The sequence below is a fragment of the Aptenodytes forsteri genome, unplaced genomic scaffold (assembly GCF_000699145.1).
Source record: "Aptenodytes forsteri isolate BGI_AS27 unplaced genomic scaffold, ASM69914v1 Scaffold146, whole genome shotgun sequence".
Classification (NCBI taxonomy): Eukaryota; Metazoa; Chordata; class Aves; order Sphenisciformes; family Spheniscidae; genus Aptenodytes; species Aptenodytes forsteri.
Genome location: NW_008795128.1, coordinates 2,509,809 through 2,534,119, shown reverse-complemented (window position 1 = coordinate 2,534,119; position 24,311 = coordinate 2,509,809). Strand labels below are relative to the sequence as shown.

Genomic DNA, 24,311 nt, shown 5'->3' with positions numbered 1-24,311 from the left:
CTGGGGAGCAGCAGGCTGCTGAAAACAGGAGGATTCAGGAGAGAAAGCAGATTCTAAATACTTACAAATATAAAGAAATTGAAAAGAAACATCAGGTACTTCATGCAGCTCAGACAGTCTCCCTCCATGGTCTTCAGGCTCCTTGATCCAATTCTTCCTGCAAAACACCAGCACTTCCTTAGCATGCTCATTTTTTATTGGAGTGACATTTGTATTTCCCCCAAGATCCTGTGGAGTTCATTACACAGAAGAGCTCATTTCTTACCTGAACAAAGCAACACAGCACAGGCTAGTAAGAGACAATGATCACTGCTGAGTGCCTTTGTATTCTTCACAGTCTAAAGGCGAACTCAGATGTGAAGAGCAAGGTTGCAGGAGAGGAAAGCTCTAGCTTTGCTTGCAGAGTGAGATGCTGGGGAAAAAAATATCCCTCTGCACATGAAGATTTTTTTTTTCCCAGTCCCTAAAGCCTGTCAAGTCCAAGAAGCACTGTATGTACCTGCCTATTTCACGCCAAAAAGGTCGTATCGACACAGGAGCCAGAAGAAGCTGCGCCCATTTGAAAGACTCACAAGCAAGCATTTGGGACAGTTAGCTCCGTACAAGCTTCCTCTACAGAATGAATGCCACACAAACATGGACAACATTTTCAGGGAAACTTGTAGACATTTGGAAGAGCTGGGCTGAGAATGACTGCAGTGTGTGGACATGGGAGGGCCTGAGGAGGCTGTCCTCACACAGTTACTCAGCCTGGGGCACAACAACTGCTTGTCATGCAGTGTGAAATGTTACTGTGCCAGTGAAGTCCTGGTGCTCTACACCCCACCCTGCACAGGTCTTTTGCAGGCAGAGCCCATGGATCAATGTTGGTAAGCTTTTAAGACCAGGAAAAAATGTTAAGGAATCTTAACCAGTTTTGAAACTCCATGTCTGAATTAGACAACAAACTGCTTAGGACAGTACTTCTGTTGGAAGAGCAGCTATAAATCCTGACCAGGTGAGGCTACATTAAAAGAAAGGTTCTGCTTGCTGTTTAACGAAGTGACTGTGTCTCCCAATATCCAATTATATTACCAAGTACCCTAGAGGGACAGACAAATAAATACATAAAATAGTAAAACTTTCACTGAAACAGAAGATAACGCAGTCATGGCACCGTGCACAGATGGATGCATACATATGCAAACACAGAGGCACAAGTTTGCTTAGCTCCCTAGAGAAGCCTTCCCGAAGCCCATATGCTTCTTAACCCACCTCTTTCCCTTTCTCCACTGCAAATGCCATTCCCTAAATAGACCTGCATGCAAGGATACGCTATGTTAGCAAAGTACATTCAATTCACTTAAAAGAAAAAAACAGAAATTATCCAAGGTTTTCACCAGGCCAGAAATAAAACTCTTCCTTTTACTTCTTCATTGTTTTTGTTAATCCACAAAACTTGGGAGTGCTGTAGAGCCTCGCGGGGTACTTCCCTCTGTGACCACGGGAACTGCTGTGCTTTAGCCGAAGAGCTGAGAAAACCCACGGCAGGAAGAGCTCCCACAGCAAGGGGCTGCCTGAGGCAAGAGCCAGATTTTTATCATACAGTGTGTGTTTGCTGCACTTCTTTGATTTGGTTTAAAAATCAGATCAGTTCCTTCCTAGTGGCAAAACAGGCAGACACACAAATGGTGCAACACAGAAGCTCATGTGGACATGCAGCTGCTTTCCTTCTGCATCTTCACATGCCTGAGGCAGGACAGCAGCATGCCTCTGGTGGCTGGGTACTGCCCAGGGAATCCCCTTTGCTATAGGAATCCCAAGAAGATCCACAAAGCCAGTCTTACAGTCCACCTCGCTTCTGGAGAAACACAAGCCTGAATCTGAACCTGAGAACGAGGGCAATATTTTTCTTTACAAAGTTTATTTTCTTACACCTCTGACACACAACTGTTCTGCCAAGAGAGACTCAAAGCCAAGACCATGACTGCAGGAGATGGAGTGGGGCACAGAGCTCTGACGTGGGCCTGGAGGAGATGCCCACAGCTTCCTGACAGTGTTTAAAGCCATGTCTGCAAATCTCACAGAGAAAGGAGATCTTGAAGTCCGAAGAGTAAGGAGCTGGGGAGGGAATTCTTCAGTTTCATGGGACAGGTGAACCTTCAGCTCCACTAACCGATGAGCTTGGACACTATAGTAGAGAGGGATATGAAAATACAGACAAATCGATAGGATACTGGAACTTCAAGAGCCCCACAATTAGTGGCACCCAGATGTTCCCATCACCAAACGAAAGTTATACTCCAATGAAACAAAGGAAGGCTAAATCTCAGTATATTAGCCAAAGTATGAAAGTTATCTGAGAAACTTCCAAGTCCTGCTGCCTTGAGCACCCACCCACATAATTCATATCACAGTAGCCTTAGGCAAAAAAGGAATAAAAAGCAAACAAGTTTAGCTGCGTTGTGCCACTTCACATCATTCACACTCATCTCACTGCAGAGGCACCCACATGAAAAACATTGCCTATGGTCCTAGAAGCAGCAGCTCCTGAGTCTAACGCTGTCTTGCTGCTTTGTAGAGTTGATAAATCATGTTCCCGCCTTACTTTACTTTCCATGTCTGGGTCTGCTTCCTCTGCAAGACAAGCAGGCTCCCTTGGAACCACTCTGATTTACATGAGCTGAGTACAGGCCTCCTTTTCTTTCCAAAGACAAACCTAAGCTACGATTCCTTGCATTGCTCCTGCCCGTGCATCCACGCAGTATGTTAAAATGTTTTCTAGGCATGAGCAGGGAAGGGAGACTCTAAACCCATTGAGCAATCAGGTCCTGAAAACTTCACTGGCAGGGCCACACAGTCACAGTAACCTGGGAGCAGCATGAACACGTGCACATTCAGCTTTGACAAGTGAGGACTCCCTTGTTTGCCTGGGCAAGAAATTGTCCCCAGCGGTCGTGCTAGGCTCAGATTTGTAATTTCTAAACCCACCACACTTCACACAGCAAAGCAACAACTAAGCACAGCCCTACCAGTTGTGCTGTGCTTCAAGCCAGGAACACACCCAGTGGGGTTTACAAATCCCAAAGTCCTTCAACTCAGGATGTGCAAATGGACGTCAGTGGCAACAGTGCAAGGTCTGGGCTGGCAAAGCCAAGAACAGAGCATGTCAGAGTTTCCACATCATAAGAGCTCAATGCAAACTTCCAAAAAATGCCAACCCACTGACCTGATCTGAGAAACAGGAGCTCTGAGCAACTGTTTCAGTGCTGGAACTTAGAGCTTGAAGAGACCCGCACGCACCAGCATAACACACACTTTCCAGTTTCTGCTGGGTACCCAGATTCCTGAACAGCACTTGCAAGATCACCATTTGGATCCTGTGAATGCACTGATTAAAACAGGGCAAATCAACCAAAAGCATGATCTGACCTCTTACGTAGCACTTAAAACCATTTCATGTCAGAGCTCAAGCACTCCAGCGTATATGAAATATATTACCATCTAGTTCATATATGCAGTAGTGCTCTAGACTTTGAAGAGTACATAACTAATGCTATTTACAAACAATGCAAGCAAAATGCAAATAATGTTATTTACAAGTAATGTAATTATGAAACCATTTGTGCCAACTGCTGCCTTACTAATTAGCTGAAGGTACCTGAAGTCCCTGATGACAGGCTGCATGGAGAAAATAACTGACATGAAAAAACAATCCTGACCCACAAAGCTGCTTTTTCCTTCCACTTTTCTTTTTAAGCCATACACACAAAAGGCAAATTTTGTAAGTTACTCCTACTACACACTGATGCAAGTGCGATAAAAACTGAACGTGTATGTCTTAACCTACCATTTAAAAGTATCTTCCTTCCCTTCCTCCAGGCCCCAAATTTGTGACAGATTAAGTTCTCCTCTGCAGGAGACATTAAATGCTAAGCAAACATTAACAGTCAGAACTGCAAAAGACAGCGGCTGACAGATGCTTTCCCTGGCTTGTCCCATCTCAGACCTGTGAGACATGAGATGCATTTGTTTTTGTCTGAAATGTAGCTATAAATGTTCAGCTTTTTTTTAGGCACATTATTCTACATTTCTCCCCCCCTAATATGAATTTTATCTTGCAAAGTGATGGGGAAGCTAAAAATCCCCAGCAGTGTGGCTAGGAAACATACTCCAGCTGCTGTAATCAGTTAGGAATAAAGTCTAGTTTTTCAGGGCAATGCATTTTTTTGTTCTCCAGCTACCATTTATTTCCTTCCTTCTGACATTTGCTTTTGCACGCCTTGCAGCTACCTTGAACTTCACATATCTAAAGGCAGCTGCTCAACCACACCCCCAAAAACTGCTTCCAAGTTTCTATTTGCTACCACTGACATTTCCCTCTACCTCCATATCCCTTTCACACTGGATTGAAACCCACAGTTTCACTTCAATTGCTCCTTTACCTTTGCCTTGGAGACTGAATCACTGAAAAACTTAGGTTGGACAGGACCTCTGGATGTCATTGAGTACAAACACCCACTGCCTCCAACCTGAGCCAATTCCAAAGTTTGATCCAACTTCAAAGTTAGAGCAGGTTGCTCAGGGTCACATTAGTTAAGTTTTGAATACCTCCAAGGACTGAGATCCCCCAGTCTCCCTGGGCACCTCTTCCAATGTTTGACCACCCTCCTTGTGAAAAGATTTTTCAAAACAGCTGTCCAAGGTGTGTCCAAGTTACCTTGTGGCAAAAGGAACAAGAGCATCCCTCAGATGTGCCAGTCTATCAGAACTCTCAGGAGCACCTTATCTTCACCAGTCTCAATCCTTGCATCTTCCATATCATACCACTCCTACCCTCTACTGAAAACAAGTGAGTGAACCATTTTCCTTGAATACTTGATAGAAATCACAGAATAACCAAGACTGGAAGAGATGTTTAGAGGTCACCTTGTCCAACCCTCACGCAAACCACTTTTTCAGTCACTTCTCTTCTACCACATTGTCCACGTATATCTTCTTTTCACATAAATATCTGCTGTCAACATGCACGAAGACCTTGTCCGCTGAACTGATCCATTGCTTCCTTTAAAACCTAAGAACCAGTTCCGCAGTACCTCCTACAAAATATTAGCCGATGGCTTGAAGAGAAAATGGTGCTAACTCACACCTACTTTCATATTCATGCACAATGCAACCAAGTAAAAGCAGAAGACATGTTTGAAGCTCTCCAGAACCACTGCCAGACAGCCCTTAAAGGAATTAGAAAATGCGGACCAGATTCTCTTCCAAGTCAGTGCCTCAATTTCTAGAGGCTGTCCCAGCTGAGATGTCACTAGAAATGTCCCTGAAGCTCTAAGCTGCACCAGTGGTGGAGGACCACCACAACCTGGCATCGCTCCATTGCATCCTCTCCCCAGCACCATGGCAGCCCACCCTTTGCTTGCAGGTACAGAGACTTGGCTCAGCATGCTTGCCTTCCTTCATGGAGTACCCCTCTACCAGGAGAATTTCTGTGTTCACCATCTGCAAGCAGTACCCAACTCTTTCAAACCAAAGTGGTGGGGTCTGCTAAGAGAACACATCTAACAGGTGGTGCCTTGCAGAAAACCCTCTGAGAGTATTATTTCCACACAGTCTGCTCCTCTAGATAGTATTATTTCCACACAGTCTGCTCCTCTAAATAAAACAGATATAGGGACAGTTTAATTAGGAGACTGAAGGGGGATGACTTGCTGCAGTACACCTCGCAGGTGATACGATGGCAGATGAGCTGTGTATTTCTTATCCCCCTGCTGCACACCATAGCTACACCTAACCAGCCTTGACAGAGATACAGTGAAAGCATCTGGCATGCAGAAAGAGCGAGCCGTAAACAAGACTCACCTTCACAAATCTTGGGACTTGAAGCAGTGTCTATTCTAGTCTTTAATTGTCTGTGTGTCCCATGTATCTCTTTCTAGCCAAGCTTGTCCTGTAAGAGAAAAATATGCAATTACTGCAGAAGTCAATAAAATGCAATCATGTTAAATACACAATTTATTAAAACATACCATCCTGATGAATATGCTCAGTCTAATTGCCACCTTAATTTAGTGTACATTAGCACTAATGAAGAGCTTTTAATACCCAGTGAGGGATCCAATTCCTCAGAATCTCTTTAACAACCTTTGGGGTGTTTTAAATGCCCACAGACCACATGTAAATCTATAGTCCCATTACACATGCACCTCATACCACAACAGGACTAGATTAATACCAGCTGCACCTTCAATATTTTATAGGAGGTTTAGACAAACTTTAATCTGCTGTGACTTTACAGCACATTTACTGGGAAAATGGAAAAGGCAGAGGAATGGAGATGGAATGCATCTTTGGGAAGCCCAGCCCAGCCATTAAGAGCAACGGCCTGAGACGCTGGGCGCTAGTCCTCATTCTTCCAGCCAGCTCTCACGCCAAGTTGAGCAAACTATTTCCTCTCCCTCTGCCTCATTGTCACTGCCTGGGAAGCAGCAACAGAGAGGAACGGTGAAGCCACTGCACTGCCCGCCCAAAGGCCTAGATAAACCAGTGGAGGCAGAGGGACCTGGGTGCAGACGGCCACTGCCCTTGAGCTAACAGTTACAATTTTATCAGGAAATTTTCATTTCTGCCTGCACAATGTTAATGACAGTCTTTGGCCAGGCAAAGGTGAGGTGAGACTACAAACTAACATGCAAAGCATGCTTATTTGACTGTTGCTTTCTCAGGGCACGCTTTCCTAGATTGTTTTTTTCCACCCGTCCGACAAGCCCCAACCCCACACTGCAGGACCTGTGGGGAAGGGGCAGCCTTTAACTATTCAAACAGCGCCCCATGCCATAAGGGTCCAATATTCACATCAGGTTGCTCGGCACTGTAACTCACTCACTCATCCTTCGCAAATCACTTTGGAATACTCGCAGCTTTGCTGAAGCCACTGCTTCCCTGTGAGGTATCAGATAAGTCACCTGGGTCTATTGCTGCTCACTGCCAGCATTTCATCATGATTTCTGGAGGGGGTGCATTTAACATCTGTTTCCCACAAACACTTGTGAACGTGCCTTTGAAAATTACCTCCCATTAAGACTTCTGTGAGTAAAAGTCTATTGTTTGTTGTTGGCAGGAAACAAACAAAGAGTTTCAAGGTGGCTGAAACTATTACAATATAAAACATATAATGAATATTCATAGACTTTTTGTTTTGCATTAATCCCTCACATTTAATGTCCTTCCTCTGTCACTGTGAACCTACATCTCCGAATGATGAGCAGGGATGGCTTCCCTTTTGAAATCTGAGGGGACAAACATCTATAGCCAATCGACCCAGCTCTGCTGCAAAGTACTGAAGGCATCTGCTGAGCAGCAGCTGAATTGCCCCACTTTACAATGCCGTGTATGAAGGCTGCCCCGGATCAGTACAGCTTTACCACCAGTGTGGAAGTTCAGAAGGTGCTACATGACCGGCTGGGAGATGGTTGCAGCAGGCTCAGGGACCTCCGGAGGGTGGCTTGGAGAGTCTACAGCTAGGACAAGAGACAGTGTCACTGCCCCACAGCAGAGGGCCCCTTTTTGACAGTCAGAGCCCAGTGCCCACCCTCACCTTTTTATCTTTTTGTGTGTGGGGATACTTCATCCTGTGTTTTGCATGTGCAACTGAGAGACAATTTCTTCAGCTGTCCTATCCTGTGACGCCACTATCCTGGGATAGCTGCTGCCAGGAGAAGATGGTTCTAACTTTAAAGCAGAGATGACACTGTGCTATATAAACCTATCATTAAGAAAATAACCAGAATGATAGGATTCCTGCTCCTACTGCGTGTGCATATAATTACATCCCTACAAGCCCTCAAAGGTCTGCGCGGGAGAGGAATTTTATTTTTTTATTCCTCTTAAGTCACAATATTTTAAAGAAATTACAGCACCACAGAGAGGAAGAGCTTAAATGCTTCAGTAGGTACCAGCAGGTGCTGTGTCAGAAGGGATGAAAAAGTGCATTTGGTGCCAAACAATAGCAATACTCCATCTTACTCTATGGCCCTAAAGGGGAGGAAGTCCCTGCCAAACAGACTCTCCTTGGTTAATAGCTACGATTTTGTCATTAGGGAGAATTGCAGAAAGTGCAAAACCACCATGCCTAATTGTGACTCGAGCAAGCTGATGCCTTTAATTACAGTCGCTGGGGAAACACAGTGGAAGCTGGAGTAACGGCCGAGGCCAAGCCTCCTTCCTTGGGGCTGCGCGTGTGCAAGCCGTGCTGCCTCAGCTGGCTGAGCAGCTGCGTTTGGCACGTTGTCCTGCCTCCTCGCTCGTCGCACAGCCACCGCATCAAGTCTCCTAGCTGAGCATTGGCTTCTCTTCACGTTCGCTGCTTTTAGAGCAGCTCTTTGTGAGGAGCAGACTTTGATGAAGGAAAAGCAGCTAAACTCATGACTCCTGCTGGTCTCATGCAAGCAAGACAGTTGGAGAGCCAGAGCAAAGAGGGAGGGGGCAAAAAGAGGCTGATATAGTCAGTAAGTAGCAAGTGGAACAATAAATGAATGGAGGGTGCAAGATGGAGAAGCAAGGCCTGCCTTTGGGAGAAATCCAGTCTCCTGCATGTTAACTAGTGCAGGAAGGCCACCAGATGAATGGCTTACAGGTGTCCTGCTTCACAAGTGCCTCTAGCTGCTGCCAGTCCCCTTTGCTCACCACATTTGCAGGATCTAGAGAAACCGAAACACATGCCAGCCCATATGTTCAGCCAAAGGAGAAGCTGAAGACAGAAGTCATGTCCTGCTGCATCTCTGCAACAGGTCAGTGCTTTTATGGTGAAGGGTGAGGAGAAACATCTCTGTGGAAGCAGGATCAGATTAATATCATTCCCTTGCAATGGCTTCAGAAAAAAGTGAAACATTTGCTGCTCCTGAACTGGAGCTTGGCACAAGCTGTCGGCCCTATGCATTATCCTGTAACTATTGCTCCTACATAAATAACTAATTGCACTGGAATTTCATAGTGCTTGCATAGTCATTGCTGTGACACGACTACATTACTGCATGTAAATCCAATTAGATTCCAAAGTGCACTGTGTAACTATAATCGGCCCCTGTGGAGCAGCGATGAGGGGACCTGCACAAGGCCATGCAACTAGATACTAAATTACAGTCAATCTACCTCCTCTTTAGTTGCATTAAAATGCTAATGTCACTATAATATGGCCCCATTTACCAGCGATGACTGCCTTGCCTTGCAACACTGGAGTGAATGAGGTTGTTGCGCTGCCTGAGAGCATTTAATTCCTCAGTACAGTTGAGTGAGCGAAGCCCTTAGGGGCATCTTATACCTTAAAACAATAACCTGATTGGCTTTTATAACACTAAAATCACATGAGGCTTGGGTTGGTGTTTAAATGAATCTGAGCTGCTGCTGCTAAAACTACCCTAAGTTTCCTACCCTAGCAGAGCATTTGGGACAACTGGGCCACATCCCTTCCTGACTCTTGTCTGTCTGCTTTTAACAAAGACACATTTCTGCCACCAAAAGGCTGTGCATAAAAGCACATCAGTCACACTCAGGAGGAAAAAGACAGTTGGACTGAACCTCTTAAAGCTTCATATAAATAACACCAGCTTTGCAACAAAAGCAGTAATACAACACTTACCATCTATGTTTTTTATTTGCAACTTTGCACAATGTCTGCATAGAATACATGAGGTAAAGTCTCCCACATGTACAAACATTCAAAATGGAAATTCAGAAGTCCCAGAGCAGAACCTATTCTCCCAAATGTTATAACGTTTGGAAAAGTGCTAGGGTACGTGACTGAAGTGCCAGTATAGCATCAGGCCACAAACCACTCCATTTCAACTAGTGCAAATGTGCACACACCACTGTTCGAAACACAAACTGCTCACTTTGGCCCCTTCCCAAGCGAAGTTCAATAGGTAATCATGTCTGGCTCTTTCATACAGCTTTTCACACACAGACATCAGCCATCTCAGAAAAGAAGACACTGCATACAGAACCAACACATCTGATATAGCCTGCAACTCTTTTAAGTTCTGTTCCTTAAAAAAAAGTCCTCAGATAGCTCACAGGTGTATTTTCCCTTGTATTAACCGCAGTACAATGGAACCATATGGTACTGATTGTCTGTCTTTCTAAATAGATGACCCAAAGATTATATGCACTGATAATATAACAATATTAATTCTGTTTAGCAGATAAGAAAACCAAGGCTAAAAGGGGAATGGATGTGCTAGATCTCCTGACCCACAGTACAGCCCTCTGTTCACCAGTCCATAGCGAGACCAGACCCAAACCCCTGAAAAAGTTGATCACTTCTGGCTGACAAGTTACACTCTTTGACAGGCATCTTCTGTCCCAGAAAGAAGTCTATTTAACATACCAAAGGGGAGGCGGCTAACTTTGGCCTCCTATGTCTGAAAATATTTCCCTTCAGGATGGAATAAATGTCACCCTCCCCAGTGGATCACGGAGTTGCATCACAAGCCAAGTGACATTATTCACTGTCATGTCAGATACTGTCAAGTGTTGAAACACTCCATACGCTTGCATGGCATTCCAGATGCTTAGGGCATTTAACATGAAGTGTAAACGCCTACCACTTTTTCCCTGAGCCTGACACATCTCACCTTTACAACAACCGACTCCTCGGTGCTCTTTTCTAGTCTCTTTTGCTATAGCTTGGCTTTGTTTGCAGCAAATGCCTCAGCAGTTTGTGGCATTCATGATTGTTGTGAAAGATGCAGGAATACATCTCAGAAACACTGGGCAGTTGCTGTGGCAACGTTGTCCTTCTCAGACCGTGATTTCCAGTATTTTAAGAAGTTTCCTGATACTTTACAGGCTTCAGGGAAACAACGCAGAGGAGGAAAATGATTGATATTAAAGTAAGGAAGCAATCAAAACGGATTACTCTGAGCCACAGGGCCTTGTCCTATCAAAAAGATGATGATGATGATCTCTCCTTAGCAAGGAAAAGCAGCCCCAGACCGGCTGGGCAGAGACACAAGCAAGGGCCCATGGGCAAGGGAATTTGAAACCCCTGCTGTTATCTTCTCTTTTAATGCAGAACGGAGCTCCAGATCCGTAGGTTAACTTCTTTTTTTTGTTGTTCTCAGTGCTTTTTCATAAAGTGGAGGTGGGGAAAAAGAAACCCACCATTTAACACCATTTAATTGGGGGACTAATAATCTTAATTGCTTTTAAGAAAGAAATCCCAAACATAACTTGGAATGCATTAACTGTTTTACATAAAAATGAAAAAACTCTCTTTCTTCAAGGTAACTGCCTACACAGATGCAAAAACAAAACAGTCAGTTTAGGCAGGTTTAGTCAGTCTAGAAAAGCAAAGGTTAGGAAAAACATCCTGTAAGAAAAGCAGAATTTAAAAGAGGGATCTCAGTAACACTAAATAAACCAGAATATAATATTGCTGGAAATCTGAGAAGTGGCATTATTTATCTGATTCTGGTCACCTTTTAAATGTTTTTAACAAGAATAATAATAATGCATCCTGAAGTGCCATGGATTCTAATCACAATAGGAAATTCTTTATCCCACAGAGCTCACAATTCAGAGTTATTTATTTATTTAGGAAATAAATACATTTCACAAGCCATAGGTGTGGTACAGGAAAACTTGAATGCAGCAAAGGTCATGAGAAACAACCTAGGGAAGAGAGGCAAACATGAAGTCTAAGTTACCCTGCTTATAGCCACACTGATACACATCTCATATATATTCCATGTGCAAATCTAAACTGAGTTTCACTGTAATCAGCACATTTAACTTACTCTAAGACATAAAACTGCAGCTAACGTGGTTTGAAAGGTAAATGTGACTGATCTCCACCACACCTGTCCTAATTAAGGTATGAACACCCAACAGTCCAACATCTTTTGCTACAGATATTTCTGATTTCTGATTAAGAAAGAGTAAGAAGGAGCAGAGAGAGAACCGTGGCCACAGCCCACAACAGAGCTTCAGATGTTCTGCAGAAAAATAAATGAGAGTTAATAAATCCCATAATCTTGGCATACGTGTTTCTAAATGTTCTCTCTTCCTTCAAAAGATGTATAATCTAAGTGCTCCAGCAATGATCAGGTTCCAGGCAGACAAAAGACCCTCAGCACAATTCATATGTAGATGACAGGAGTAGAGGGACTAAGTGAGATATGAGCCAAGACTCGGAGGCTGGCTCCCAGCTGCTTTTGCTTTCCCAGTGCATAACAGATACTGCATCAAGACACACAATGTCATCCTAGTGAATTTGCTGCTCTCTTAACACCTCATTTTTCTCTCCATCTGAACTTATTTTGAAAGCGCGCAGTTCACTGTCCCCCTTCTCCTTTCTCTTTTGTCCTTACTCATGGCAAGGGAAACATGAAAGACAGCATGGCTGGTTATTGTTAATGCATCTGAAAATGCAGACATTAAAAAGGGGGGTATTCTGGAACGTGCCATGGTTTTCCTTGCTATTCGCACAGGCAGCTAATGATCACCCTAATAGCTTCTCTCTCTGAAGTCGTAATAAGCTTACAAATGAACCCATTCAGCACATATTAAAAAGCAAGGGATGCTCCTTTGATTATAGCCTTTATGGAAATATCTGAGTATTTGTTTTGTTGCTGCACAGCCGCAATTAGGACATGCTGATGGGAGCCGACTCAGCTGCCGGAGCGGTGGGGTTTGGAGACACCTCCCAGCGCCATAGCAACACATCCACCTCTCCCAGCATCAGTCACGGGGAGCATGGCCGCCATCGAGGCCAGGCGAGCACACTTCACCACTTCCAGGAACTAAGAAATAAAAGGTGCCTAATTAATCCTCCTCCGCTGATGCCTCGACCGTGTTTATGAAGCGACACAGCCAGCCCCGCGCTGCAGCTCTCGTGAATGAGGCGAGAGCGCGGTGCCTGCGCCGTGCGGCCGCCCTGCTGCACCCGCCACGGTCCTGCTCAGAGCACGGCATGGGGTCACGCAGCCTCCAGCCATCTCTCCACGCCCCACTCAGGGGGCTTTTGGGGTCAGAGGCATCCGCTTCCCACTGCAGAAAAACTAGGCAATAAGGGGTACGTATGTTGGAGTCTTGAGGAGGCCATAGCTTTACTTTTCTGAGGTGAGAATACGGGGGAACTCATTTCCATCACCATCTGTAACACTTTCCCCACAATAATCTCATCCTTCCACATGTGGGGAGGGGAACTGAGTAACCTTACGGAAATCTCCTTACCACTTAACTGCTCAGAGGTTGATCCAAATCCCACTTATATTGCTGACTGACTTAAAACTTCTTCAGAGGAGAAAGGAAAAAAAAAGAATTTTTAAGGATGTAAAAACCTAGCAAAATCGGGGCTCTAGTCTTCATTAAGGTTTGAATCTGGGTCAATATATTGGCTAAAAGTTAAAAGAGCATACCTTTTTTCCCTTTAATGACGGTAACACTGTGAACAATATACATACTTTCCCAAAATATCCTTATTCCCTAAGCATAGCACATCTGCAGCAGTCTTAAGCAGAGAGACTTGGGGAGCAATTCATTTTTGCACACAAAGACAGCAGCTTACGTGATGATGACATGGATGCACAGCCTTTCAGATAGCCTCAGTGAGGTGAATTCCACCCACAAAAAGTATAACGTCTCCTCTTAGAAAGCTAGCACTCTAAACAAACTGCTTCTGCTTTGCCTGAAAGACAAGACCTTTGTATGGAACAGATATTTTCTACACCTCCAGGAGACTGGCTGGGGTTAAAGCAGGTCAAACCATGTAATACAGATAGCTTTGTGTTGATACTACCCACGGTGCCTATTAGGAAGGCCGTAATTGTAAGAAACCATTTCTCAGCAAGGATATTTAATACAGTGCCAAAGAGTCTCCCCAGGCAGGCTTTGTTTTAAGGTTTGTGAGCTTTGGGGGGAAAGGATTGTATCTCTTGTTGTGAAGGGGTTCAGGGCCAGCACATTTTTAGCTCTATTGTAATCTAAATAACACATAATGGCAGCAGTGGAAACTTCACTACCAGCATCACTTGCAAGCAGACTGGGAATAGCCTGGGGCAAAATGTGAAGCACCATCAATCATACATAAACGTAAGAACTGGCATGCACTGAGAGGGTATCATAACGACTTTTTCAAAACTGAAACAGCAAATTTAACCATGGAAATACTCAGGATGGTGATGAATTTTCTTTTACTTTTACAGTCTTCACTGATATTGTACCTGCTAGAAGTCAAGAGTTGGAAACTGATGACACAAAACTTCTTCTAATTCAGATCAGAGGGGCTGAATAATTCCAAATGTACCAGTGAATGATGAAGGCATGATCTGAAACACCAACCACAAGGCAGCTCGCATGGCCTTAAAACGGTACAAAAACCAATTTGTAGCTGGGCTGCTGAGCGCCTTGCTCTTCACACCCGGAAGGAGCAAGAACAGAGTCTGACCCGATCTGGCAATTCCTATTTTTGCAAAGACTGGGGAAGCTTTTTTGAGAGGACAACAAACAGAACATATTGATAAAACCCGATCTCCTGTGAGGGGCAGGACTCCACAGGCTAACCTCCATGTCAGTCAGGACTGGGCTGAATTCTGACTGCAAAATCACACCAGTTTTCAGTAGCTAAAGTTCACTATACCTTCACCATGTCTCTTTTCTTGATCAGTGTGAAATTTGAAAGCAATGCTGCCTTTCAGCTAAAAAAACACTGTATTTTTTTAAAGTATCAAAACCAGGTTTGCAGGGCAAACAGCCAAAGCAGCCCATGTTTAGGCTGAGACACACAGGGGACAACAGGATGTTCATGCCATTCCCAGCATGGAGAGACAGCCCTTTTGGGGCATTCTCCCAGTTTGGCTACAGAGTTGCTCTGAGCTCTGCGTCAAGGACAAGAAAAGTTGTCTTGAGTGACACAGCATTTAACAGCCTCTTCTCCCATCACTGCTGCCAGCATGGGGAGAAGAATCTTTCTGAAAATATTGTGGACTCTTGCTGCGCAAACACATTTGACGATAAATTGCATGGCAAATTTCAAAACAAGATTTGTGGTCACCATTCTGCATGTCTGATGATACACAAACCACCTTGCATCAGAACATTAATACCACTTAAGCCTTAGATTGCTTTCCACATTACAGTCTGAAAGCCCTTTATGAAGCTCAGTGTCTGTTATAAAGCTGACATGGCTTTGCTCCAGGATACCCAGCAAGTGTCCTGGGCAACTTCTGTGGTCCACTGTCTAGTGCTCAGACCACTTTATAGCTCCAGTTCTGCTAACATCTCTCACAGAAACTCACAGACCCTGACAAGTCATTTCAAGTTGGTGTCTGTCATCCCCCCCCCAATATAATTAACAGCAACACTTATCTGCCACTCATGGAGTCTGGGAGATTTAATTCAGTATCCTATAAGAGTGCCAGGCTGCCTGTACTGAAAGCAGTGGAGAAAAGAAGTGCCTAGAAAGACAGTATTCAAAATACAGTCATTTTTAGATCAAAACAAGCATTTTGAGTGACTGCCAGTATATTTAAAAATGTTCAGGTACAAAACCCCAGGTGGGGTCCTTCATATGAACCGCACAGCTCTGAGCTCATGGCAACTGGACAGAAAAAGATCAGATGACTTGTACTCCACCTTTGCCGCGTTCCCTGCAATGATGTGCTCAAAACTGTGAAAGTATCCATCTAGAGCTGATGTCTCCAAAAACACTCTCCTGCAGCCCTCACACAGACACCCCCTGCAAGATTCTTCTGCAGGTTCACACTGTCACCTCTCCACTAGGAGAATCCCAAGTCAACAACCTATTGAAAGGAAGAGAGACACAGCAAACAATTTCATCTTGAAAGCAGCCACTGTCCGTGACAAAGTTGAGGCTCCTCATTGACCAGTGTTGCCAGTGCCCCAGGGTTCCCGGACAAAACGGAGGTTGCACTACAGGCGTTTGTGTGTCGGAGGGAAAGAGCATTCTCGTTCGGAGCTGAGAGCTATTGCCAACCCAACGTATTTTGAAACTTCACCTTCTGTTTGGAGCCACTGTCATCTTACTCTTGCACCAGCTCTGTTCCCAGCACCTAGCCTGTGGCTAAGGAAGGGTCCAGCACAGGATTTGCAGAGGTGAAGGGCAAAAGCAACCTGTTGATTGCCGAAAGATCTGAAAACACACCTTGCCCTCACTCATGGCTTGCATCTTCCTCTTCCCTTTAGCCTTAGTGCACACTGGAGGAACATACGAGCTTCTTCAGTGACGTCAAGGGGAGATGGCTGATGGTTGCTTCACGTAACCCTTGCAAGAGGGCCATGTGTACACCAGATGTCATGGACCTCTTACACTTCATTCCATGCCAGCAGCAAGGGTGAGCACCACAGCAGCCCACACACCACACTGCCCACTGTTCCCATTGACAACAGTGTGAACTAGCTCTTCCAGGAGGTCAGAAGAGGCATGAGAGTCTTCAGCGCATTTGGGATCAAGGATCAGTATCCTCGCTGCCCCGGCTGCTAATAAAGTCTGGGGGGTGGATGCGGGGATGCTTTTAGAAAACGCAGGGTGTACAGTGGCTCCCTCAGAAGTAGCTCTTCCAATTAGCTGATATTCAAAATGGAAAAGCTGCAGCGCAAAACTTCCCCCGATAAGGGATCGCCTATTTGCAGCCTTGTAGAACAGGTTTGTTCTTACATCTTTTGGATGAAGCATATTAATCTGAACACAGGGTGCACTCATGTAAATTGGCCTTCCAATATTTCTGTTTCTATTTATTGACACTATTTAATATTCTGCCCAGGGCCCATATTAAATGTCCATCATTTCTAGCACCCAGGTGCCCTAGAGGTGAGTACAGCTCAACTCTGATGAGACGGAAGACAAGGCACAGGAGATGCACAGAGAAATACGCGAGGCAAGAGATATGTTTAGGGATCTGTCTTTTCAATAGGCTGCACTCCTCCTCTGAGCCTGCACGCTCCCTATGGGCCAAGCAGAAAGCAGGTGATGACGCTGGCCCACCCTGTAAAACCCTGCAGAATATCTTTGACACAGTTTGTCCTTCGCCAGTTTTGCTATTTAAATGCTGCTACTCAGTGGAGCTGGGCACACCTAATAAACAGAGCCAAGCTTCCCTTGAGCTCCAGAAGGGTGAGCACACTGAGACGTGCAGGCTTTCCCCAGGGTTTTGCAGCTGGTGAAACGAGCATGGGTTCACCTTGCCCTGACTGACTGAACCACCGCCACCCCCAAACAGGGGCTTGCTGGTATTTCTCTTCCTCATCAATTCCACTGCTTCAAATTTTGATTGAGAGGCTGTCTTTTATCTTTTATTTCCTAACTTCCCCTCTCTTCTGCAATGCACTGTCTTGACACTGTTATCTGCACCATATATCATATACCATATTCATCTTTTTTGTCATCTGATTTTTGCATATGAGTTGTCATTTGGCAAATCTGATTTTGCTCAGAAGCATCCAAACAAATCTGTGAGTCAAAAAAAATGAATGAAAGAATAAAAGCAAACGCCAAGCAAGCCCCCATTTAAGCACTTTACATATCCTGTATGAAATACCAGCTCCTGAAATTCATTTTTTGGTGAGATGACATCTTCTCATGTAACACATTATCTTTCCATTATCACAGGGCGAAACCACTCAGGTTTCTCAGCTAATTCTTATCTGCTGCTTTCCCTGCTATCCTGGGAAGATTACAAATGAATTAGGTGACTCCAAAGCATTTTGGGGTAATAGCCAGGACATCCTTCTGGTAAATAAGGCAAGTCAGAGGTGACCAGATAACTACAGAATCTATCAGTGCCGACCGGGGGGATTCATTTCTGTAAATCAATGTAATACTGCTAAGCCTATACCAAACACCCAGAATAATGACTTTCTCGCTACTTAAATCTTTACTGTTGGCTCAGTGATTTTGAAATTAGTCCCTTCAACTGGACTATTGTTTGGTCTAGAGATTAAAAGAAAAATAAATCCGTCTTAGGATAGGATTTTTTTTAATGTCAGATCTCATTCAGCCATTTAACAGGAAAAAATGACTACACTGGCGGATATGGTATCAGCAATTAACCTACAAAACAAACTGATTTTAATTAAGGCGTCGATGTGCAAGGGTTTGGCTGAAGACTTTGAATACCTGCTTCAAAAAGTATGATACATTTATACGAGCCATAGGCAAGATAGGGAGGCATTTACTTCACACATCCTCTGTTTATTTTAAGGACAGAAAATGCAGGATTTAGTTCATGAAGGCAGCTCTAAATTACCAGCTGTGGTTATTACCTTAGCTTTGCTTGGAGACCTCCATTTTACAGCCTGTAAACTGTAAGCTGTAGTGGCTTATAAAAACAAGGGAATTCGCCTGGGGCAAAGGGTGCTTAACCACAGTGGGTTTGACAATATCTTCGCTCAGACTGTGTTTCATTTTCCCAACCACACAACCAGACTATGGCCTCATCAGAGAGGCAGCTTCTGCTCCAAGTGAGGCCACATTTTCTAGCTGAAATAAAATACGTCATGACCACATTCCCTTTACAGCATCAGTTTCTTTCCTACTGTACCTGAAGGCTTAGTGAGCAATTTAATAGAAACTTTATAATGCCAGGGCTTTTTCCTTTTTAAAGATGATGCATCTATCCTTTTTGTTAACAGATCTAAATGTAGATACACCAGAAAAATTTGTTCATTCCCATAAACTGGAGTAAGCCATATTGCAGCAGGGGATTTTGCCACTTTAACTATGCAGGTAAGATCTAAATTAGCAACCCTGCATAGCATAGAACAAGGTTTCTTAGCATCTGTCCACTTTAAACTGTGTCCAGCAAGAGCTCTCAAACCAATACAGCTTACTGCAAATCCCAGAGCAAAATACCATCAAAAGCCTCTTTGTCCCACCAGTTTAAATATGGTCACTTTAAGCTTTACACGGCCATTAAAAAATACACACCTGTCCTGGTTTCGGCAGGGATAGAGTCAAATTTCCTTCCTAGTAGCTGGTACAGTGCTGTGTTTTGGATTTAGGATGAGAACAACGTTGATAACACACTGATGTTTTAGTTGTTGCTAGGTAATGCTTACACTAGCCAAGGACTTTTCAGCTTCCCATGCTCTACCGGCTGAGAAGGCTGGAGGTGCACCAGAAGCTGGGAGGGGGCACGGCCAGGACAGCTGACCCAACTGGCCCAAGGGACATTCCATACCATGTGACGTCATGCTCAGTACATAAACTGGGGAAAGCTGGCCGGGGGGGCCGCTGCTCGGGGACTGGCTGGGCATCGGTCAGCAGGTGGTGAGCAATTGTACTGTGCATCACTTGCTTTGTGTACTATTATTATTACTACATTATTATTATTATTATTGTTATTATTATTTTATTTCAATTATGAAACTGTTTTTGTCTCAACCCACGAGTTTTTCTCACTTCTACTCTTCCAATTCTCTCCCCCATCCCACTGGGGGGGGCGGGGAGGGGGGAGGAGTGAGCGAGCAGCTGTGTGGTACTCAGTTGCCGACCGGGGTTAAACCACACCACCACCCATGAACAAAAACAAACAAACAAAAATTAAAAAAAAGAAAAAGGAAAAAAGGTCCATGTAGATCTGACCTGTGAAAGCATTACTTTACATATTAAATCAAGAAAGTAGGATTAATTACAAAGCTGAACAGATTCTGTGACCACCACAAAATAAAACAGGCACTTGTAATGATACAATCGGAAAAAAAAAGACAGAAACACCAAGAGAATAAACTAATAAATGGCTAAATCAAAACCTACCAACCTACCCCCAGCTCATCCTCCAGGTAAATGTGAGCAGAAAGCTACTTCCCATCCAGCCCTAGAGGTCAGGCGCTTTGTCCCATCCCCTGAGTCCCCTCGCCAGCCTGCTGCTCTGCACGTCTGAATGTTAGGCACCTCAGCCAGCAATGAATGGGCTGTTGGGCAGTTTCTGCAAACGGGTGTATGCGAGACCTGAGCCAAGCACGGATGTTCGTACGCTTGGAATCGCTTCAGGAAAAAGGAGAAAGCCACTGCAGCTGGAAAGCTGGGGTAACGCCGCTTCCCTGGCTCCAGCCAACAAGCACCCGGGAGCTACAGGTTGTAAGTCACAAGGTTGCAACTAAGCAGCACTCAAAGGGGCCCTGTGCTGTACTTGCATAGTAATAAGAGATGATCAGGTGAACAGGCAGCCCCATAACTATGTACCAGATCATCTTGGAAAAAAAAATAATGCACTTTTTGCCCAATACAGCATCCAAAATCATCATGGATGTCTGTGGCAAGGGAAATGGACCACAAGGAAGCACACCCTGCCCTGAGGAGTGAGTGACACCACCTAAGGCAGGCTCAGGGCTCTCAGGGAGGGTAACAAGTTTCCAAGTCAGTCCTGAAAAGACACTTCCCACGAGGACATTCACCTGCTGGGCAGAGGTTAGCAGCAGGGATGTGCTATCATACACAACAGCAGGATAACGAGACAACCTGTAAGTCTTGCAGCCTCAATTCTTCGGCAACACTGGTTTTCAAAATACTAAAGATAGCTAATGAGTGCAAGCAAGAGGAAGGGTCTTTTTTGTCTTTACAGCTTCAAACAATAGCACAGTGATAGGAACTTTACAGACCTTGGGTATTACATGACCTACTCAAGAGCTTAGACCCCGAGCTCTTCATCACAAGGTCTCTGTTCAGAACAAAGCCAAGTCCTTCCAGCTCCTCTTAAGTGACTCTACTAGCATTCATTAAAAGGACAGTAAAAGGGACAGCAAATGGTTTGCTAATAAAGTCTGATTCTGAGGTGCACTATGAATAGAGGAGAGGTAGCATAATTATGTTAGTAAAGGTAACTGAGGTCACTGCCACATTGTTGTTTGCTCTTTAATTTAAGCAAAAATAGTGTAAGGTGGCCATAATTGGGGGGGGGGAAGAAAAAGAAAACAGGAGAAACTGTTCTGCTTTTGCATAAGTCTGACTGCATGATTATAGGATGTTGGGGATGTCTAAGAGGGAGCTACTGAATATTTAACCTTAGAAATGGAAGCTTAGTTGTCTCTTGTCCTGTTAACATCCACACGTACCTTCCATTAACTCTAATTAGGGCTAACAGGGTGTTCACATAAGTATCTCCATAATTAATGTTAATAGTAGTTATGGGCAAACGTTGATAGAAGATGAAATGCCAAGTTTCTTCTCCAGGGTTAAACACTCAGCAGCCTGTCTGTCTCTCATCTCCATTTCCTCCCATAGCGGCTCTCTAATCAATCGCACGTACCCCAGGCAGACTTACGCACTGAGTCTTGCAACAAGAGACACACGCAGCCGTAAGTAACAGCACATGCTGTTATTTATACAAAATGTAAACACAGGCACACAATACCTGACAGGTATTACACTGGTTCACTTCTGTATGCTCACTGCTGTACAGATACTGCAACAACGTATAAACAGCGGAGACTGACACATCCCTTTTTCCTTCAAGATGCCCAGGCTTCACAGAGGAACAAATTTTTTCAATCGTATATTAAGATAAGTCATTTTCAATTAACAAACCAAAGAGCAAACAAGATTATAGCAACAACCTCGATTACCCTTATTAATGTCATTATGCCACCCCTAGTTGATAGACTATACTATATTCCCAAATCAGACGTTATTAACAAACCATTAAATTTGTAAATGAGAACAGCAAAATTATCTGCCATAATCAGAACAGTAATAATAATGCACCTTCTATTGTGCTTCTGGCTCGAGCCCTGAGCTCTGCAGCAGCAGTTCATTTAAAAGCATTAACAGACTGCTTCCAGCCAGGGGTCATTTGCTAGCACAAAGTCTCACTCTCTGCTCTCTTATCACATCATAAGCAAGAATTGCCATCAAACTTGTGCAATTCTGGAGCTGAGTAAATTTATAAACTGCCTTTAGTTGGGAAAGTATTTATAAAGCCTCCGGGAACCAGAGTAGTACTGTGCTGTTTCCCTCATGAGTTGCAGATATTATTTGTGGAAGCCTTATGATGCTGAAGCCTTTGCCAGGGACTTCACGAAGGGACAAAAAGGGGAGTGATGGGGAGAGGCCACGCAGGCAGCCGGACAGGGAGAAAGGAGCAGGACAAAGTCCCGCTGGTGCTGGCAGCTGGAGCCAGACGAGGAGCTGTGTTCGTGGAAAATCTGACTCACACATCTAAACCCGCCCTGCGCTCTAGTGCTAGCAGTCGCTGGTCCTCATACGCTTTGGGGCAGCTCCAGTCACAAAACGCACACAGGCATGAGTCCTATTGAAATTAATAGGTGCTTCCTCTAAAGGATGAGGGGGAAAAAAAAAAATTAACTTGTGTATTTGTCAACTCACCTATACTGGCCCCACGCTACATTAAAGAAGAGACGTCTCCCAGGACTCATCTTAAATCAGAAGTGGACATGTTTTGGCTTTGCTATGTGAAAACAAACTTTTTTTTACTTGCTTTGTTTTCTGCCTTGGGGAATTAGTGTCTCAGGCAGGATGCTGAAGACTCAGTGGGATTTATTTTTCATCATGTTGAGGGTGGTTGTTTTTTTTATCAGGCATGTGGGCTTATTAATGCAGCTCCACTCAGAATAAGATTTTCAATAAACCATTCTGACCCCCATTTTTCCTTGTAAGTTTATGGGGGGAGCATGGGGAGGTTACTGTTCAGGAAAGCGAGGGATAGGAAGCACAGAAGGCTTGGATCTGAGGTGTGCTGGCTGTCTGCAAAGGGGACAGAGCCAGCTATCCTTCTAACGCACAAACCCCTTTGCCATTCCCTTTTCAGGCCCTTTTATCAAAGGAGAGGATCACATGCAGCTCCCAGGATGGGCCCTGCTCTGGGCACCCTCGCGTTGCTTTTTTTGCGGCACTCAGTCCCCACACCACATCCCTCCTCTTCTGGTTTCATACTCCACCCAGACTCTTCTGAAGATACATCTATGTCTTGCGTTGAAGCACCACCTTGCTGCTGGATCCTGGGACCCCACAACGTCGTGAAAGATGAAAGTGTCTATACGGAAAAAACCCTCCCCTTTTCTTGGTCAGGTTTGATTTACCTGTCCTGGTTTCGGCAGGGATAGGGTTAATTTCCTTTCTAGTAGCTGGTACAGTGTTTTGGATTTAGGATGAGAACAAAGTTGATAACGCACTGATGTTTTAGTTGTTGCTAGGTAATGCTTACACTAGCCAAGGACTTTTTAGTTTCCCATGCTCTACCGACTGAGAAGGCTGGAGGTGCACCAGAAGCTGGGAGGGGGCACGGCCAGGACAGCTGACCCAAACTGGCCACAGGGACATTCCATACCATGTGACGTCATGCTCAGTACATAAACTGGGGAAAGCTGGCCGGGGGGGCCGCTGCTCGGGGACTGGCTGGGCATCGGTCGGTGGGTGGTGAGCAATTGTACTGTGCATCACTTGCTTTGTGTATTATTATTATTATTATCATTTTATTTCAATTATTAAACTGTTTTTTATCTCAACCCATGAGTTTTTTCTCACTTGTGCTCTTCCAATTCTCTCCCCCATCCCACCGGGTGGGGGGGGAGTGAGCGAGCGGCTGCGTGGTGCTTAGTTGCCGACTGAGATTAAACCACGATATTACCAGAGGTACTTTTCTATATGCACACAGCTTTTCTCAGAAAAGGAAAATAGAATATTCTTTCCCAGAGCTATAGGACCAGCAAAGGTTTTCGCTATAGTCAATCTGACCAAACACAGAACATTTCTTCCCAAATAATGGGTTGCTTTTTGAATATATTGTGAATACTCATGACATGCTATTTTTTAAAATCACTTGAAGCAGTGGAAATATATTTAACAGCAGCAGAACCAAGAATGACCAGAACTCTGTATTACCTGTTACAACACTGGTCCCCTCTCCACCCTCCTCATATTCTCGGCATTTAAAAATGCACAATGAAAGAGAAGATATAGCTAGTGAAAGTAACACTTGTAAAATTACATTTTAAAATCAGAATGTTGTAAAGTAGCAGCTACAAAATGAGGTGAAACACCAAGCAACGAGTTGCCTAGGTATTTTTATATGAATTGGAATGAATGTCCAGTAAGTGTTTGAGAAAATCTGAGTTGATTGAAACTTCTGGCTACTCTGTATTTTAACTGAATAGCTGGTGCTGCTTCAGCATCTTGCCAGCATCTTGCCAGCAGGCTGACAAGGATATTAAAATGGAGAGCAGGAGGGGATCGGCCAAGAACAGTGAACAGACAGTTTATAGGAGAATAGTTCATCTTTTCTTCATTATTAGTCAACCTAGCAAGGATGTTCTCTGGTTATGCTGGATATCCAGTTAATTTTACCCAGGGCTGTGCA

General features: G+C 44.3%; 1 protein-coding gene across 1 annotated transcript in view; it reads right to left on the bottom strand.

The window, feature by feature from the left end:
- The window catches only part of TSPAN18 (tetraspanin 18), a 64,187-nt gene that overhangs the window by 22,478 nt on the left and 17,398 nt on the right, over positions 1 to 24,311 (bottom strand). Inside the window, exons 2-3 of the mRNA XM_009277474.2 lie at positions 5,845 to 5,932; positions 66 to 157 (exon numbers count right to left, since the gene is read on the bottom strand). Of these exons, the coding sequence (XP_009275749.1) occupies positions 66 to 128 (63 nt within the window). The 5' untranslated portion in view covers positions 129 to 157; positions 5,845 to 5,932. The remainder of the gene's footprint in view (positions 1 to 65; positions 158 to 5,844; positions 5,933 to 24,311) is intronic.